The 17,570-nt window shown below is 55.7% G+C and overlaps 7 protein-coding genes across 7 annotated transcripts; 4 read left to right on the forward strand and 3 right to left on the reverse strand.

Annotated features, from left to right (window-relative positions):
- Positions 1-949: 949 nt before the first annotated feature.
- On the forward strand, positions 950-3,158 carry BBK36DRAFT_16879 (sphingomyelin phosphodiesterase; the record flags this gene model as incomplete). The annotated part of the gene is made up of 5 exons (XM_024897810.1): positions 950-1,135; positions 1,193-1,279; positions 1,335-1,639; positions 1,713-1,921; positions 2,002-3,158. The coding sequence occupies 5 exons, from the start codon at positions 950-952 to the stop codon at positions 3,156-3,158; spliced, it is 1,944 nt and encodes a 647-aa protein (XP_024752805.1).
- Positions 3,159-4,676: 1,518 nt separating this feature from the next.
- Positions 4,677-6,842, forward strand: BBK36DRAFT_1187274 (vacuolar ATP synthase catalytic subunit A (V-ATPase 67 kDa subunit); the record flags this gene model as incomplete). The annotated part of the gene is made up of 6 exons (XM_024896530.1): positions 4,677-4,725; positions 4,785-4,806; positions 4,866-4,914; positions 4,975-5,059; positions 5,154-6,718; positions 6,786-6,842. 6 exons carry the CDS (start codon positions 4,677-4,679, stop codon positions 6,840-6,842), a joined length of 1,827 nt encoding a protein of 608 aa, XP_024752806.1.
- Positions 6,843-7,301: 459 nt separating this feature from the next.
- BBK36DRAFT_1165746 (UPF0029-domain-containing protein) lies at positions 7,302-8,225 on the forward strand (the record flags this gene model as incomplete). Its single annotated transcript, XM_024894815.1, has 1 exon — positions 7,302-8,225. The coding sequence occupies one exon, from the start codon at positions 7,302-7,304 to the stop codon at positions 8,223-8,225; it is 924 nt and encodes a 307-aa protein (XP_024752807.1).
- Positions 8,226-8,584: 359 nt separating this feature from the next.
- Positions 8,585-10,977, reverse strand: BBK36DRAFT_1134228 (hypothetical protein). The gene is made up of 3 exons (XM_024892234.1): positions 9,191-10,977; positions 8,916-9,117; positions 8,585-8,768 (listed from the first exon to the last, which is right to left on the reverse strand). Exons 1-2 carry the CDS (start codon positions 10,546-10,548, stop codon positions 8,943-8,945), a joined length of 1,533 nt encoding a protein of 510 aa, XP_024752808.1. The 5' UTR covers positions 10,549-10,977; the 3' UTR covers positions 8,585-8,768; positions 8,916-8,942.
- Positions 10,978-11,864: 887 nt separating this feature from the next.
- Positions 11,865-12,713, reverse strand: BBK36DRAFT_1137917 (hypothetical protein; the record flags this gene model as incomplete). The annotated part of the gene is made up of 2 exons (XM_024893205.1): positions 11,865-12,476; positions 12,588-12,713. The coding sequence occupies 2 exons, from the start codon at positions 12,711-12,713 to the stop codon at positions 11,865-11,867; spliced, it is 738 nt and encodes a 245-aa protein (XP_024752809.1).
- Positions 12,714-12,745: 32 nt separating this feature from the next.
- BBK36DRAFT_1110405 (hypothetical protein) lies at positions 12,746-16,132 on the forward strand (the record flags this gene model as incomplete). The annotated part of the gene is made up of 5 exons (XM_024889586.1): positions 12,746-13,081; positions 13,143-13,759; positions 13,816-13,909; positions 14,171-15,418; positions 15,587-16,132. 5 exons carry the CDS (start codon positions 12,746-12,748, stop codon positions 16,130-16,132), a joined length of 2,841 nt encoding a protein of 946 aa, XP_024752810.1.
- A 21-nt stretch (positions 16,133-16,153) lies between these two features.
- Positions 16,154-17,570, reverse strand: BBK36DRAFT_1134229 (Clavaminate synthase-like protein; the record flags this gene model as incomplete). Its single annotated transcript, XM_024892235.1, has 5 exons — positions 16,154-16,813; positions 16,898-17,048; positions 17,119-17,135; positions 17,213-17,326; positions 17,410-17,570. Coding segments are annotated over 5 exons (1,040 nt in total), but the record flags the coding sequence as incomplete, so codon positions are not given.

The raw sequence follows: 17,570 nt of genomic DNA on the forward strand, positions 1-17,570 counted from the left end.
AGGCTGCCAAGGAGGAGAACCTAAGGTACGATTTTGCGAGCAAGGGGGGCTGGGCTTGGGCTTGGCTGGAACGTGAGCCGTCGGCGGTGGTATTTCTTGCTGTCCTTGGCTCGTACTGCGGCGTGAAACCTCGAGGTGAAAGTCATTTGACGGTGCGTTTTGAACGAACGAAATATGATGTGTAATGATGGACTGAAGGTAATTCTGACATTTGCGGTTGTGTAGATGATCTTCTCAACATGAAACGCATATCTATATAGGTAGCTCATTGTTCATGCAAGCGATTCTGCGGATCGCAACGCATGCATCGGATCGTCGTTGAACCAACCACATAACACGAGCTCTCTCCCTCCCAAGCAAATCATACGCCAGCCAGCCTTCCCCGCCTCCATGATCTGCCGAACCGCACAAAGCCGCGCATCAATCCAACATCTTCCTCTAATGAGCTGGTCCATCCCGCGGCATGTGTAACGGCGAAGCCTCTGATTGGATCATTTCCCTTCGGCCCTGCGTTCTTGGACGGCCTTGGCTTTGGACATTGATCTTTTGACTGGCTGGTGCCTCGGTCTTGGGTTCGCTCAGCGTGGTATTGGGGATGGAGCGAGACGAAAGTCCGGCAGGTGATCCGCTCCGGGGAGCATCCTTGGCAAGGCACAGGGGGGGTGGTTCCGTGTGAGCTAAAGGCTCGTGAAGACTCTAGATGTAATGTTCGTACTGTCGGGCGGACAAGTTCTGCTCTCGGCTGTCTTGACGTTGCAATGCTACATATATGCAGGCACTAACTAAATATACCAACTTATGCCTAGATAGGCCGTATAGCCTTTTGAGGGGACGAGATGTGGCCGTGTTATATATACGATGGAAGCCCCCGGGGATTTTCTGGATCCAGGCTCTTGGTTCCTGAAGATCGTCACCTTGACTCGGGCGAGGCTCGCATCCATCATCGACAATGCGTCTCAGCTCGGCGCTCTCACTCCTGGCCCTGGGCTCAGTTGCTCGGGCTGCGGGCTCTCCTGAGAATGGCCGCCTCTCTCCTCGGGATATCGAGAACATAGAGAGAGCCATCGAGGCCAGGGGCTTGGCGGATGATATCTGGAACCAGATCAAGAATGCGGCTACTTGTTCTGCCTGTCAGGTTCGAATACGTTCATAATCAAACCTCGCAACGTAGCTGATGCTGATATGTCTTCAGGGTATTCTTGTTCTCCTCAAGGGCCTTGCCGCCTTCGGAGACGGAGCGTTCGTTGATGTGGCCACTGCTATATGCAAGCTCGCAAATGTCAGTACATAAACTCAGGCTCTCTTCCATCTCGTCTTGGCTAATAAGTCTCTAGGTCGAAGACGATGATGTTTGCGAGGGCACCGTTGCGCTCGAGGGTCCCATCATTGCCAACTCCATTCGCAACATGGACCTCGGCTCTACGACGTCGCAGCTGTTCTGCGGCTCATTCCTCGGACTCTGCGCTGAGCCCGCTGTTCCCCAGTGGCAGATTCCCTTTCCCTCTCCCAAGCCACAGACTGGCCGTCCTGCGCCGAGTGGGAAGAAGTCTCTCAAGGTTGTCCAGTACTCGGACATCCACATTGATCCCCTCTATGTGACTGGATCTACCACGAACTGCACCAAGCCCATCTGCTGCAGGTGAGTCGGCGCTGAACAGAAAGAGTTATGACGAGAAACTCATGTTATGGGACTGACGATGCTTCATGGCAAGGCCTTATACGGATGCTGACGAGCCTGGCACTTCGACCACGCCCGCCGGGCCTAATGGGGACCACAAATGCGACACTCCCGTCAGCTTGGAAGTGAGCATGTATCAGGCCATCAAGGAGATTGTGCCGGATGCAGCCTTCAGCCTGTTCACGGGCGATATTGTTGACCATGCCATCTGGAACACCTCGCAGCCCTACAATGAGAAGGAGAGTAGGTCCCCCTTTTGCCTTGGAAATGTTGCATAGCTGTGTGGCATGTATCGACTGACATGCCTTTCCCTTTCTCTGCAGTTTCGGACGCGTACGAGCACATGAGCCAGTACCTTGGCCTGGTTTACGGTACCGCCGGCAACCACGAGGCCAATCCCACCAATGCCTTTCCTCCAAAGTCCATCAGCAACTCCTCGCAGTGGGTATACGATACGCTGTCTGACGAGTGGACGCGCTGGGTGGGCGTCGCGGCAGAATCCCAGATTCAAAGCATTGGTGCCTATTCGACCAGGTATCCCAGCGGCAACCTGAGAATCATCTCTCTCAACACCAACTTCTACTATCGCATGAACTTTTGGCTGTACCAGGAGGAAGTTGAGCAGGACCCTGATGGCCAGATCCAGTGGCTCGTCAACGAGCTCGGCGCCGCAGAGAAGGCGGGCGAGAGGGTCTACATCATCGGCCACATGCCCCCTGGCGAAGGCGACGCCTTCCACGCAGGCTCCAACTACATCGACCAGGTCGTGAACCGTTACTCGTCGACCATTGCCGCCATGTTCTTCGGCCACACGCACGTCGACCACTTTGAGATCAGCTACTCCGACTACAACAGCCGAGACGCTTCCCACGCCGTCATGACGTCGTACATCTGTCCCTCGCTGACGCCCACCTCGGGCATGCCCTCGTTCCGCGTCTACGACGTCGACCCGGAGACGTTTGCCGTTCTCGACACCACGACCTACATTGCCGACATGGACGACGCCGCCTTCCAGACGACTGGCCCCGTGTGGAAGAAGTCCTACTCCGCCAAGGAGACGTACGGCGCCAAGCTGAACCCTCCCGTGACCGATCCGAGCGCCGAACTGACGCCTGCGTTCTGGCACAACGTGACGGCCCTGTTCGAGTCAAGCCAGGACGTGTTCGACACGTACATCTCGCTCAAGAGCCGCGGCTGGGACGTCGAGCCGTGCACCGGCGACTGCAAGACGCAGGAGCTCTGCAAGCTGAGGGCGGCGCGCAGCGAGAACAACTGCGTGGTTGTTTCGCCTGGTCTTCACCTGAGCAAGAGGTCGGATGAGCTGCGTGGCCACGGCCATGATGGCCACCGAGAGCACAACCACGAGTGCGGCATGTCGGCGGGGATGAAGATGCTCAGCTCGTTGGCCGTAAGGAAGGACTTGTTGGACGAGCTGGAGGGCAGGTTTAATGAGCTGAAGGCCAGGGATGCGACTCAGTGATGACGAAGGATTCGTCTTCGGATGACTGTGCCTGAGTGTACAAGAGTTTGCGTACATCCATCCGCTCAACTGTGTGTTGTTCGTACATGTATATACATGTAATGCCTCCGTGTTACTGATTAGTCGTTGAAGCTGAAATACTGATTAGTCGTTGAATCTGCTGGATTGATGATTATTTCGTGAACCTGGATTGCTGATTAGTCGTTGTACCTGGGCATCTTAGAGTGTGAAAGCGAGTTCTGTCCAAGGATCAGCGAATTAGAAAGCGTACGATGACCTTGAAGCCGGAGTCTAATAATGGAGGCCGCTGATTCGAAAGGAATTGGAAGACGACTCGGAAGTATTAGGTGAACCGACCGACTGCGTCTTCTGCACGTACCTTTAATCAAGCAATGCCTGCCTAACTTGCAGCACTCCAATTCGGTTCTGGTAGAGGCAATTACATTTCCAATTGCCCAATTATCACCTGGAAGCCTTGCCAGTAGAGATCAGTCGAGCTCCATGCGGCAAATGCGCGTCCATTGTGGCTTTGTTTTCAGTTAAAGGCACAATCTAAGCAGCTTCAGTTGTATTGCGATGTTACATGGCCCGAGTCCTGCTAATGACGGCGTCTGGTACCTCTACCTGGTCCACCGGGGCAGCTCCCTATGAATCGCCTGGCTGTCTGGCAGCTGTAGATGTACCAGTACCGCACCTGGCACTCAATTCACCATGCCCAGTCCAACTTGAAATCCGAGGCCATTCCCATCTTTCTCCATCCATTAAAGTCCCAGCTCTCAGCATTCGTCACTCATTCTTCTCCTGTTGGGACCGCTGCCCCCCCAGACCCAGCCACGCATCTGTCGTTGGCCATCTCCTCGGATGTTTGCCTGCATCACGCCCGCATGCTGGGACTGCAGCCACGGCTCAAGGCGCGGCCTTCTCTGCTGGACCTGATCCGCGAGGGCAGCATCAAGGGCTCCAGTGACGGCGAGGCCAGCAGCGACAGCGACAGCGACAGCGAGGACAGCGTCCGGTCCCCTGTCCTGCAGCGGCCTGCGGGTGCTGCCACAGGCCCTCCAGCTGCTAACGGCGCCGCTGCGTCCGCTGGAGGCACCGCCGCCTCGGGGGCCAGTTTTGGGTCTGTTAGCGGGCTCGCCCGGGCTGGTGGGACTGGCAGCGCTACATCATCGCCTCCACCCCCGAGCCCTGTGCTGTTGCCTCCAACTGCTGTCGAGCTTCCTCTGTCCGACTCTCCACCTGCATCTGCATCTGTCTCTCCTCCTCCCTCATCCCCCGACGCATCTCCTGCCTCTGCCGATACAGAGCACGACGACGACGACGCCTCTCCTCCCCAATCGCCCACGATGCCTTCTGTACGTGCCCCCCTCAATTCCCTTGCCCACCGGCTCCTCAGCGCCGTCACCAGGCTCGGGCTCAGGTGCTGTCATAGACCGTTGAGCCGCAGCTGTTGGCCAGCTGGGAAGAGACGACGAGGCTGATGCCCCGCTACGTCAACCACTCACGAAGCTGACCTGTATGGCGTCACAGAAGACGACACAGTCAGATGGCGATGCCATTCACTATGGTAAGGATGCGATGCCGAGCGGGAAATAGAGGTGCAGAGTTGCTGACAAGCTTGCGCAGGCAAGATCTACTCCATCTCAGGGTTGGCTACCTCGACAGACTCGACATCACAATGATCCGACTTGGCTAACCAGACTGCAGTCCCGTCATTGTCGCCGAGGACATGATTGGTGTTGCCATGTACGAGCTGGTAAGGAGCAACTTCATTCAGCCACGCGATCCCGCTCCGGCGAGCTAACTGAATTCAAAGGTCAAAGTTGGTCACGACAACCTCGTCGGTGAGGTTATTCGAATCAATGGCGACCAAGCAACCATTCAGGTCTACGAGGAAACCGGTATGGCGACGAGCTTCTTTTTATTAACTTATCCTCCCCACGCACCAAGTCCAATACGAACGCGATAAGAATCCATACTGACGAGCTCCCATAGCCGGTGTCAAGGTCGGCGATCCTGTTGCGCGGACGGGCAAGCCCTTGTCCGTCGAGCTGGGCCCCGGTCTGCTCAACAGCATCTACGACGGTATCCAGCGACCACTAGAAAGCATCTCCAAGATGGCAAAGTCCATCTATATCCCTCGCGGTGTCGCCGTCCCGGCCCTCGACCGAGAAAAGAAGTGGGAGTTCACCCCTCAGCTCAAGGTTGGCGACCACATCTCCGGCGGCGATGTCTGGGGACATGTGTTTGAGAACTCTTTCTTGTCGGTCCACAAGATCTTGTTCTCTCCCCGAGCTCGAGGTGTCATCACCAGGATTGCCCCCAAGGGCGAGTACACTGTGGTCGAAAAGATTCTCGAGGTTGAGTTTGACGGCAAGAAGACGGAGTACCCCATGATGCAGAGCTGGCCCGTCCGAGTTCCCCGTCCCACCTCCGAGCGTTTGACCGCCGACCAGCCCTTTGTTGTCGGCCAGCGAGTTCTGGATGCTCTCTTCCCCAGTGTCCAGGGTGGTACCGTTGCCATCCCCGGTGCTTTCGGCTGCGGCAAGACTGTCATCAGTCAGTCCGTGTCCAAGTTCTCCAACAGCGACATCATCGTCTACGTTGGCTGCGGCGAGCGCGGTAACGAAATGGCCGAAGTCTTGAAGGACTTCCCCGAGCTCACCATTGACGTCGACGGCCGCAAGGAACCCATCATGAAGCGAACCTGCCTCATCGCCAACACCTCCAACATGCCCGTCGCTGCTCGTGAGGCCTCCATCTACACGGGCATTACGGTGGCCGAATACTTCCGCGACCAGGGTCTCAATGTCGCCATGATGGCTGATTCATCCTCTCGATGGGCCGAGGCCCTGCGTGAAATCTCTGGTCGTCTGGGAGAAATGCCTGCTGATCAGGGTTTCCCCGCCTACCTGGGTGCCAAGCTCGCTTCCTTCTACGAGCGAGCCGGCCGAGCCCAGACTCTGGGATCGCCCGAGCGAAGCGGCAGTGTCAGCATCGTCGGTGCCGTCAGCCCTCCCGGTGGTGACTTTTCCGACCCTGTCACCACCTCCACCCTCAACATTGTCCAGGTCTTCTGGGGTCTGGACAAGAAGCTCGCTCAGCGAAAGCACTTCCCTTCAATCAACACTAGCGTCTCGTACAGCAAGTACAACAATGCCCTCGACAAGTGGTACGAGCAGAACAACCCCGATTTCCCCAGGCTACGCGAGCGCATCAAGCAGTTGATTTCCGACTCGGAGGAGCTGGACCAGGTCGTGCAGCTCGTCGGCAAGAGCGCCCTGTCGGACAACGACAAGATCACGCTCGATATTGCCGCCCTCGTCAAGGAAGATTTCCTGCAGCAGAACGGTTACTCCGACTACGACCAGTTCTGCCCCCTCTGGAAGACGGAGTGGATGATGAAGCTCATGATTGGCTTCTACGACGAGGCGCAGAAGGCCATTGCTCAGGGCCAGAGCTGGGCAAAGGTCCGCGAGTCAACAAGCGACCTGCAGACCAAGTTGCGTCAGCTGAAGTTTGAGGTGCCCACCGATGGCGAGGACGTGATTGTCAAGAAGGTATGTGCTGATACTTGCTCCAAACCTCAGAGACGTTTTCCGTTGATGGCTAACATTGTCACTGCAGTACGAGGCTATTCAACATGAGATGCTGGACAAGTTTGCATCAGTCGCAGACGAGTAAAAGGACGTCTCAGTGTGTTTTCCCCCCTCCCCATTGTTTTGTAGATGTTGCGCGTATAAATGTTTGGTGCAGTTTGGGCCTGGAGTAATGCTATACAAGTCGGAAATGCAGGAGGGTAGAAGACGGCGGGGAGACTGTGAGGCGCCGCCTAATCTTGTACTGGCCTGATGCCAAAGTTTGTGCTTCTCTTTTATCCTTTAAACAATCTATTACCGATTCACTCCATGGACGTATCCGAATGTGCCTTGATCGTATGTGATGAATGTAATCTTTGAGCATACAGGCATACCGTGCGGCTGGCGGAGATGATGACTGACTGTACTGTGTGAAAATCATCCATAGAACCAACCACTGGCTTGTTAGACGGATGTCAGCCCAGCTCATGATTGGTGAGTGCGGCCGGCTTCAAGAACAAATGGAAGAGCACTCAGTTCAACGCCTCTTAATCTAACTGAGACAATGTCCGAAGACCTCCGCGATGAGGTTGAAGCTCTCAACTCCATCTACGGCGAGGGCTGCCTCTGCCCCTCCGAGGACCAAGACGCATCCTCCTCATCGACGACGTACATCCTCCAGCTGCCCGGCGAAGAAGCCTCGTCACTGAGGCTGCAGTTCCCCAACTCGTACCCGGCGGAGCCGCCGACGGTGCTGGGCACGCAGCACAGCTCGGGGGGCAAGAAGGGCGCCGGAGCGCGGGACCTGGGCTTGTTCCGGGAGGCCCTGGGGACGGTGTTCCAGCCGGGCGCCGTGTGCTTGTTTGATGCGGTGGAGGAGTTTGTGAGGAGGATTGAGGAGGAGAAGGAGCGGGAGAATTTAGTACTTCAGCAGCAACAGGAAGAACAACATGAAGAGGATGGTGGTGGTGGTGGTGAAGAAGGGGTGAATGCGACTCGAGGCGAGAGGAGGACGCTCACCAGCGCCGCCGCCGCCGAGCAGATCGATTTCGCCTCCATGGAGCCTCCCCCGTGGACCGTGTCGGACGTGGTCGTGGAGAACAAGTCGACCTTTGTGGCGCACGTGGCGCGCGTCTCTTCGCCGACGCAGGCGAAGCTCTTCCTGCAGCACCTGCTCTGGTCGGACCGTCGGGTCCGGGCGGCGACGCACAACATCAGCGCGTGGAGGATCCGCGGCGCCGGGGCGACGAGCTACTCTGATTGCGACGACGACGGGGAGGACGCGGCCGGGTCGAGGCTGTTGCATCTGCTGCAGCTGATGGAGGCGTGGGATGTCATGGTTGTGGTGAGTCGGTGGTACGGCGGAGTGAAGCTGGGGCCGAGGAGGTTTGCGTTGATTAATGGCGTTGCGAGGGATGGGCTTGTGAGGGCTGGGTTGGGGGAGGGGAGGGACAAGAAGGATGATAAGGGGGGGAAGAAGGGGAAGTGAGGGATGGGAGATGGTGATGAGGATGAAGAAGAGTGAATAGGGGGCTGTGGGTATATATCGTGTTGTAGGTGGTGGGATCAGCTTCAAGTTGTGATATTTCATTTTGTATGGCGGCATTGGATAGATGAGGAGTTGGCTTTATTACTTCTCCCTTTGGCAATGGAAACCGGACGTATGATCCTACATCACATCTGCTTGTCCCTCATCTAGAAGTTCATTGTCCACAGAAGATATCACCATGGAGGGTAAGAGAGGGTGTATGTTGAATTCTTTCATTCTACATATCTGCGAGTATTCTCTCTCTCTCATAATCGTCATGTTTCATTGCCATCGTGATCCCGACAATCCTCATCTAGAACAAGACCAGATATGCCAGCTTTTTGCGGAGAAGAAAAGTAAAAGCGAAAGGCAAGTAAAAATCCATCAAAGGTCAAAACAGGCATGCTTCCTAGACAATCTCTATAACAACTTGCGGTACCATCTCTTTGATGTCTTTGTTTCTTTTCTCATCCAACTCGTCGCAAACTATGGTCGTAAGATGTACCGAATCTTTGTGGCCGCTCATCGCTCGTGCCAATCGTTCATGAAGAAACATCTTCATTGTTGTATATCGCGTGCCCCCTTGCTGGGACGTTTGCACATGCTTGGTGAGCTTGGTGCAAGCACTTATATGGTAAAATAATAGGAACGAAAACGGAGCCGCGTAATGAGCCTGCTCTAGGCGGTCGTCTCCTTGTTGTTCCGGGACTCGGGAGCCACCAGCGACTTTTCCCACTCGTCCATCAGGTTGGTGGCCGTCTTCTTGAGGTTCCGTGGGGATAGATGATGAACCACGCTAGGAAGTAAATCTTCAAGCGCCGGAGAAAGAATAGATGCATCGGCTTTCCTCGCCCTAGACGATAGCAAAACTAATCATTAGCCAATCCATTCCCGCAAAATTTCGAGGTGAAGCTCGGCATCCTTACGGTTTGGCATCCTCCTCGTCCTCCTTCTCGGGAATGTCATCAATGCCACTGCTATTAACGGTAGAACCACTCCAGCGGGCAGACTTGGTGGAGACGGGCGAATCCCAGTTGAGCCAGTCAGAGTCGTCAACAGAGTCGAAACCAAGCGGTGTCCAAGAGTAGTTTTTCCCTCTCCCAGTCCCAGTCTTTGGCTTCAGCTCGGGGGTTCTGTTAGCTTGGGATGTGGTCGACGCGGCCGTACTGGAACCTTCATTACTGCTGGTCCTAGTGTGGATGGTGGCATGGTTCGGCTTACTCGTATCCTGCTCACGAGCATTGGCGATGGCAGTCGACATGGTCCTCTGCGGCTGGCCAGTAACCGGTTCGTCTCCAACGGTGATCTGGCGAATGTCCTCCACGAAGGCGCGGAATCCTAGCTTAAAGTCTTCGACGATGGAAGGGACGCCAACAACGGATGCGACGCTCTGCTGTGACCGCGGCTGCCAGGAGGAACGCTTCGATAGGGTTGGGTCGGTGAGCTGGGCCATTCTCTGTTCCGCGGATGGGAGCGTGATCGGATCTGCTTGTGTGGCTTCGTTAAGGGAGAAGACGCTCTCCGTCCGTACGGGAGAGAGCAGGGAGAGCGTGCGGGCATGTCCGCCACGGATAACCTTGCGGCGGGCCTGTGCCGGAGTGGTCTGGCCCTGGAGAATGTGCTTCCGGCGGTCCAATTCGACGCTGCGTCGTGACGCTACCAATGCATCATCGTCGATGCCGGCCTGCGAGCTGCCAAAGGGATCGCTTCGGTAGCTGTCGCTCCGCTTGCGGTAGACCTCCTCGGATGCCCATTGCTTCTTCAGCCGTGCCAATTCCGTCTCGGCCTGTGCGAGCTCTTCCTTCAGTTCCAAGACTCGCCGCTCCTGAGCCGCAATTGCTATGATGAATTCGTTTGCATTCGAAGGAGAGGTTGCCATGCTGGCAGGAGTCTCCAATGGCGTCTGAGGGACCGACGATGCGGTGATGGCGGACGCCGTCATGATGGCCGGCGAGTCGGCCAGCCTTGGGCCGTCACCCAGCGGCAGGGCGACCGGCAGCGTAAGCGAGAGGCGGTTCTTGTGGCGGGAGACGGAAGGGGAAGCGCGGGAGCGGCCTCGCGTGAAAGAGTCGCTCCGGGGGAGAGGCGGTGGAGGCATTGCGCGTGCCGAGTCGTCAAAGGCGGACGAGGTGCTGGACGCACTGTGCGATCGTGAGATGCCAGGGGAGGAGGAGGAGGAAGCGAAGGTGGCCGTCCTGGCGCGTGCGGAGGACCTGGCCTCGGGCACAGGGCTGCCGGCCGCAGACGAGCGAAGGCGGATCTCGTGCTGCTGCTGCGAGGCCATAACAAGATACGTCGGCAGGTGGATGCGGGCTCGTAAGGATAGGGCGACTACTTGGAGCAGAGGGAGGGAATGGCTGCCATCAACGGGACGGCGGGTGTCGAAATGAGTGGCTGGGGCACTGAGGCACCGATAGTGAACGAAGACGACCGCTACTCGGACAAGGAGCGCTCTGTGGTGGTCCTGGCTTAGCAGCTGATATTCATCGAGGAGAGGGCGGGCGCTGCGGTCGACGATGCAGATTCCAAGATGCAGGCCGCTCATGGGCAAGCCGATGCTGATAAGGAGAAGGAAAATCGGACGCTCCCGCTCTCATAATAGCACCGGCTGCGGAGCCCTGGCCAGGCCTTGTCCAGTCCTTGGGGGCAGATGCGAGGACTGGGCTTTGTGGGTGCCGTTTCGTTTCAGCACAGGCCCGTCTATTGGACGGCCAGAGAGCAGCCGGGGTCGCCTTACCCAGAAGAAGCCCGGGGACGCGACAGGGGGTTTTCGTGGACGGGAGCCTTTTTCGTCAACAGACGGCGGTGCTGGAGCTTTCTGGAGCTAGGCTGGCGTGTGCTGGTGGCTCTAGTCGGGTCCCAGCAGATGAGGCGGTGGGCGATATATGAAGTAAACAGAGGAATCGTGTGTATGTAAACACAGGTCCTCGTATGCAGGTCGACAAAAGGGCGAACAGGTGATGGATTCGCTGGCGGGCTGGCGGCGTTCTGGAGGCCCGAGAGAGGTGAGGGGGTTTCCTGTTCCCTTGCTGATGACGCTGCTCCCAGAGATCCGCTTCTCCTCTCCTCGCTCAAGAGGAGGGACCAGAGCTGCGTCTCAACAAAAGATCAGGCGAGATTCGTTGGCGAGAAGCGGAACCGCAGAGCGTCGCAACCCTGGTGGGAGTTGAGCCTTGTCGGAGATGCGTCTGTGAGACCGTGGCTGAGGTGCACGTTGGATCTATTGGGTATCACGGTGACACAGATCGTGGTATGTAGTTCACAGGAAAAGAGGCTGCAGATGATGCTCAAGTCGTCCTTGTTAATACTGGATCTCTTCCTCAAAGTTCCATATAGCCGCTCGGATGCATACATAGTCGTACTTGTACTCGCCCAAGGTCAGACATTTGGGCTCCCTTGCGGAGGCGTCAACTGACTTGCACGCTGGAACCCGAAGCCGCCAAACCCGCCCAAAGTGCTGCATCTGCAGTGGATCGACTTCAAGTTGTTGCTCTCAGGGGCTGGCGAGTGGGGGCGCAGCCGTGGTGCTTGTACATGTAGCGCTTGTGCCACTGGGCGTTAGCGGGTAAGCTCACCATCATGCCCGCTAAGCTTCGACGTTTAGTGGTTGGGCTGGCCTGTAGTACTCGTGCTCTGGCCCTCGCCGGCTGTTGACAACCTTGGAACCAAAACACCTGATGGGTGGCCATATCGCCGGTAGCACCTCGGAGTAGCAGTACCCGCGATGACGCTCCCGTTCGCTGGCGGGTGCTGCTCGTGCAAGCTCCATGCTCGGTACAGGTACGAGACGCCTGCTCGCCGCTCGATGGCCGCATAACAGGCAATTTGTACTGCGCCTGCCATGGAAACAGCCTCCAATCTCCGCGCAGTCTCTCGCCAACCTGGACAGGCGGCGCTGCCGTGTTTCGCATGCATTTCCCTGCCTCTCCTGCAATAAACTTCGAGATTATCACGATCATGCCCGTCTTTCTCTTGGCTTTGTGACTTGTATCTTTTCGCTGGTCCCGCGCCTCGAACAAGCTTTCGCCTTCTCCACAGCCTGCTCTCCCCAGAGCTTCGGAGGGCTGCAGCCCGTCTCACGTGCAGGCCGTTCATGTGACTTCCCGTGAGTCTCGCGTCGCGTGCCTCGAGATCCTTGTCACGCCTCTGGCCTGTCTCCTCCACGTTGGTGGGGATCTCGCACACCCTCTCGCTCGCTCGGCAGCTGGTGTCCTATCGCGCTGCCACAAGCCCTGCTTTTCCAGATGCAGGCATGATCACGAGCATCTTCTCTCGTTGAACAGGGGCATCTCCTATGTTTATGAGCCGATGAACTTGTCTTACAGCCTTGCCGATCCAGCCTCGCCCGACAGGGGAGCTGAGGTTGTAGCAGCAGCTGGCTCTCCTACCGAATTCCCCGATCGTCCTATCGGTTGCTTCGCCGGTTGTGCGCGAGTCATCAGAGGACATTGTGACATGTCACTCGTCGACATCACGACGATATGCCGCTGCCGTTCTCTCTGGCCTGCGACTTGTTAGACGCATCTTACGCCCTAGCAATAGCTCGCAAGCCCAGTGCCAAAGCTGTCACTGCCTGGTGCTCTCAGCATCGCAGCCGTATAAATGCGCCAGACACCGACCTTGCGGCGTTACTGTCCACACTGCTGCCCGAAAAGAGGACGGACAGGGTGTACTGCATACAGGCAAACAGTCTGGAGAAGATCATCGGACGCGGCTTGATGCTTGGCGCTTCTCGACTCAGGGAACTCGCCCTTTATAAACAACCCGGCCTGGATCTGGATCTTGCCGATTGCGTAGAGCGTATCTTGACTGTCACTGTAAGCTTCCTCATATCTCAGTAGGCTTGACAAAGGGGACTGGCATCTGATCCATCTCTAGCCGAATCCAGCTCTTCCAGAAAGACTTCGGGTCACTGTTGAAGTAATCGACGAGATCCTGCATTCCGTTGCGGCGAAGATAAAATGGAGCTCGCCATCAAAACGAATTGCAGACTCCAGCCCTGCCGAATCGCCTGGCCGTGATGGCTTAGAAGCATTATATAGGCGCCTTACTGCGAAAGAAGCCAAGTGGCTCACACGGCTAGTTCTCAAGGACTTCCAGCCTCTCGTCTTCGATGAATTTGGGCTTTACCGTTCGTTTGATCCCATGTTGCCTTTGATTCTGAAAGTTCGCGAAGATTTCACCACCGCTATCGACACTCTGCAGCGGCTCAAGAAAGAAACGCCCTCTCTACGACCTGGCATGCCATATGCTGACCGAAAATCTCTTTCCGCTGTCAAGCCGAAGTTGTCAGTAAAGGTAGGGCGACAGCAGTGGCACAAGGCTCGCAGCATAAAGCATTGCCTCCAGATGTGCAAGGGCCTGATGAGCGTTGAAGCAAAGGTGGATGGAGAATACTGCCAGATTCATGTTGATGTTAGCAAGGGCAGACGCGGTATTCAAATCTTCTCCAAGAGCGGTAAAGACAGCACCGAAGACAGAGACAGGTTGATCGGGTAAATCCCCTAGAAGACACTGCCTTCAAGCACAAGGAGACTGATTATTGAGACAGGGCCATCATCAAGTCATTGGCAATAGGGACGCCCGGATCTCATGTCAAGACAGAGTGCATACTGGAAGGTGAACTGGCGGTATACAGCGAATTGGTGAGCTATGGGAGCAAACGATGTGAATGCGAATTTCAGATAGCTAACATGGTGCTTGCAGGAAAAGAAAATCCTGCCTTTCCATCATATTCGAAAACACGTCGCCCGCCGTGGTCGATTCATGAATACAGAGCAGGATTCGCCGTAAGTCCCTGCTTGCAGCTGCGATGTCCAGTGGAAGAGCGTCCTAACATGATAAGTCCGAGGTCCTACGAACACTTAATGATCGTATACTACGATATTCTACTTCTCGACGGCCAGTCACTATTGAATGCTCGGCACTCTGAAAGACTCAAACTTCTGGAAAAGATCGTTCACTGCGACAAGGGTCAGGCTGAACTCGTACAGCGACAACTCATTAGCACCAATCATCCCATGGCAGCTTCGGCGTTGCGAAATGCATTCGCCAAAGTTATTAGGGAAAGGGGCGAAGGGTTGGTTCTAAAGGCAGACCAGCCCTATTTCAACTTTGATAATCCCGCGGAGCCGTTTACAAATCGCTGCATCAAGCTCAAGAAGGACTACATTGGCCGCTTTGGCGAGGTCGGCGATTTCGCCGTAGTCGGCGCTGGATTCAATGCGGCCAAGGCGAGGTCGTACAGCATCGACAACCTCAAGTGGACGCACTTCTATGTTGGCTGCATTGACAACAGGGAGGAGGTAAAGCGATGGAACGCCATCCCGGAGTTTACTGCCGTCAACGTCGTTGAGCTCAACGAGACCATGCTCAAATCATTCATGCTCTATGCGAATCCAAACTCGGTGCCGGTGGAGGAAAACGTCGAAACCAAGGTGAAGCACGCCGCCGGAGCCCAGCCAATACCAATGACCATGGCGTTCACGAGTCCACCCGTTTTCGATATGCGATGCTTCAGCTTTGAAAGGGCGTGGAGCACCAACTGGTGGACCTTGCGGTTTCCGTCCGTTGCCAAGATTCACTTCGACCGGGATTTCTCTGATGTGCTGTCTTTTGACGAGCTACAGAAGATTGCAGATGGCGCTACATCCGCCCCCGACGTAGAAGACAGCCAGGAGAACCTGGCGTGGATTGCCAGGCTGGAGCAGGCTGACCCGAGGGGACTGGGCGTTGACGCTGCTACGCAGTTGACAGCAACGACCATGCCAACGCCGTCCCCGAGACGGGCCTCTTACAACTCTTCAGGCTCCCAGCCCCTGATTAGACACCTTGATGACGGCCCTCTGGAACGCTCGGTCGACTCAGCAGATGCCATGGCACCACCGCCTCATAAATTGGCTGCTTCACAGCCATCTCCTACCACAAAAATCTCGAAAACCGGTCTGCCTGATAATCATAAGCAAAAACGGACTGCTTTTTCAGCGGCTCTGTTCCCTCCGTCGAAGAAATCCCGCAAGGCTACCGGTGATAATGAGTTAAAACCATCGTTACTGAGTGGCGAGCTCGAGTCCGAGTCGCCCAAACGGCGTCCCCTGCGGGAAATTGACGGTAATTCTACGCAGCAGCTCCAAGCATCATCGCCAGCTGTCGCCGTCTGTGTTCCCGATGACGAAAATTCGGGTATCTCCCCTGAGCCTGCGAGTAATCCGAAGCAAAAGGTGGATCCTGCAAGGCACGAGCTTCCTGCTGATCAACCGCTGGGGTCATCATCTTCTCTTCCGCCACTACAGGATAGTGCTATTATCATACCTGATAGCGAGAGTGAAGACGAGACGGACAGCGACAATGATATCCCACCTTCACCCTGTACTAATCGTGGGCAGCGCAAAAGCGATGCCCAAGACAAGCATTCAAATCAGACATCCCAAGAACCGAAAGCTCAATGTCGGTATGCTGGCATCGAATGCCAGCTAGCCGATCGCCTTGTTTTACTTCCAAATTACTTTTCGGATCTCAAGGATGTCGAGCCCCTATTCCGGGCCCATGGGCTGTCGAATATTATTAGAGACGCCGAAGCTTGGATTAGAAACGAGGCAACCGATAATCCTCCATTGCCAGACAGCCAGACAGGTCGTAACAAGATTCTGTTTGTCGATACGGTAGAGAAAGTGTCAGAGACAAAGGCTTTGCTTTCGAGACTGGAAGACGTTCGCGAAAGCATCCCGGAAGAGAGACGGGAATGGATAAGTGTTTTTGATTGGCGAGTTCTGAACCACCTCGCCATCTTTGAGGACGCAGAGACTACGAAGAAATATTACGATGGGTTTCATGATCCCTGGCGGCGTTGGTATTCTGGGTTGATATGAGGCCATATCTCGACTACAGCAATCATACATTTGGCGTTTATTATAGATATCCAACTTCTAAATAACAATTACTACATTTGGCGCTTACGCATCCTTCTTCTCATCATACAAGGTTCCGTAGCTCGCCTTCAATCTCATAAACAGATGCTCATTCGCCGTCATAACCTTCCTCTCCGCATAAGGATTCTCATTCGGCGCGCTCTCATCCGGAACATAATTCCTCACCCTGTCACTCGGCACCGGCTCCAAGGGCACCGACCCCCGAGGATGACAAAAGAAAGCAATCGAGTACCGCGGCCCCGCGCTCGTCTCGCCCTCAACCTTGCTCCTTCCATCCTCCGAAGGGAAGACCACCCGATGGACGGTGCTCCTGAAAAGCCCGTTTGTCCAATACGACAGCAAGTCGCCAATGTTGATCAGGATGGGGGGGCTGGGATCGTTCTCCGAGCCTGGCGGGCAGACTGGGACGGGAGCCCAGGAGCCGTCCTTCTTTTGCAGTTCTAGGCCTGCTTGGCCTTTGAGGCGGAAGAGTAAGGTGATGGAGCCGTAGTCGGAGTGGGCGCCGGCGCGGACGTCTTCGCTGGAGCGGGAGGTTTGCTCGGGGGGTGGGTAGCGGAGGAAGCGTAGGATGGAGCTGGATTCGCCGTTTGTGCTGTGTGCCGAGGAGAAGAAGTCACCGACCTAAGGCTTATCAGTCTTGAGTCAAGTATAGTCTGAAGAAGAGCGGAATGAAGACTCCTAGTGAAGGTGACTGGAGTGACTCACACCGAGGCCTATTCCAAGGAGGTGTAGCAGCTTCTTGCAGAGTTTATGACAAGAGTCCGCGAAGGCGCTGATTTGAGGCTCGTCGCCGGCAATGGTGGGAGGGAGAGGCTGTTGGGCCTTTCCGTCGATGAACTCGCCAAAGTTAAAAGCTCTTTACCATTATGAGTATCAGCCTTTTTGGATTTACATCCGCTCAGGGACAGGAATAAGGTTGAGCTCACTCTTTGAAGTCTCCGACCTGGTGAGATGAAGCATGATACCGTCAGCCAACCACTCTCTCCACGGATGTGAACACCTAGGGTTGGTAAAGATTACCTTTTGATGTTTAGGATCTAGAGTCTCCGAGTGCATGCCAGACCAACCGCGGTTGTTCGTCTGAATGGTGCACGCCTGCTTTTCAGCGAGGGGAGCATCGAACAGCTTCTTGGACTACATTATCAGTGATTAAGAGAGAATGGTTAGTGAGAGTATCTACATGTATATACCCGACTCAGAGGCGTAAGAAGCCGTACCAGTGCAAAGGCTCCATCGATGCTGTCGGCAGAAATGTCGGCTCCGAGGTTTCTGATGTAGATGAAGCCGTGCTCGTGAGCGGCGTCGACGAGCTGCTGGGCCACGGCGTCCTGGTCTCCTGCTATGTCGATGAGGGGGATGTCTGCCGTAACGGCCATGG

Source organism: Trichoderma citrinoviride (assembly GCF_003025115.1).
Source record: "Trichoderma citrinoviride strain TUCIM 6016 unplaced genomic scaffold BBK36scaffold_2, whole genome shotgun sequence".
NCBI lineage: Eukaryota > Fungi > Ascomycota > Sordariomycetes > Hypocreales > Hypocreaceae > Trichoderma > Trichoderma citrinoviride.

Bases quoted from the DNA above. Each gene is read 5' to 3' on its own strand.
- BBK36DRAFT_1134228 (XM_024892234.1), bottom strand. From the start codon at position 10,548: ATGGCCTCGCAGCAGCAGCACGAGATCCGCCTTCGCTCGTCTGCGGCC. The intron at 9,118-9,190 runs GTAAGGATGCCG...GCTATCGTCTAG, and splicing joins GACGAGGAGGATGCCAAACC to GGCGAGGAAAGCCGATGCAT.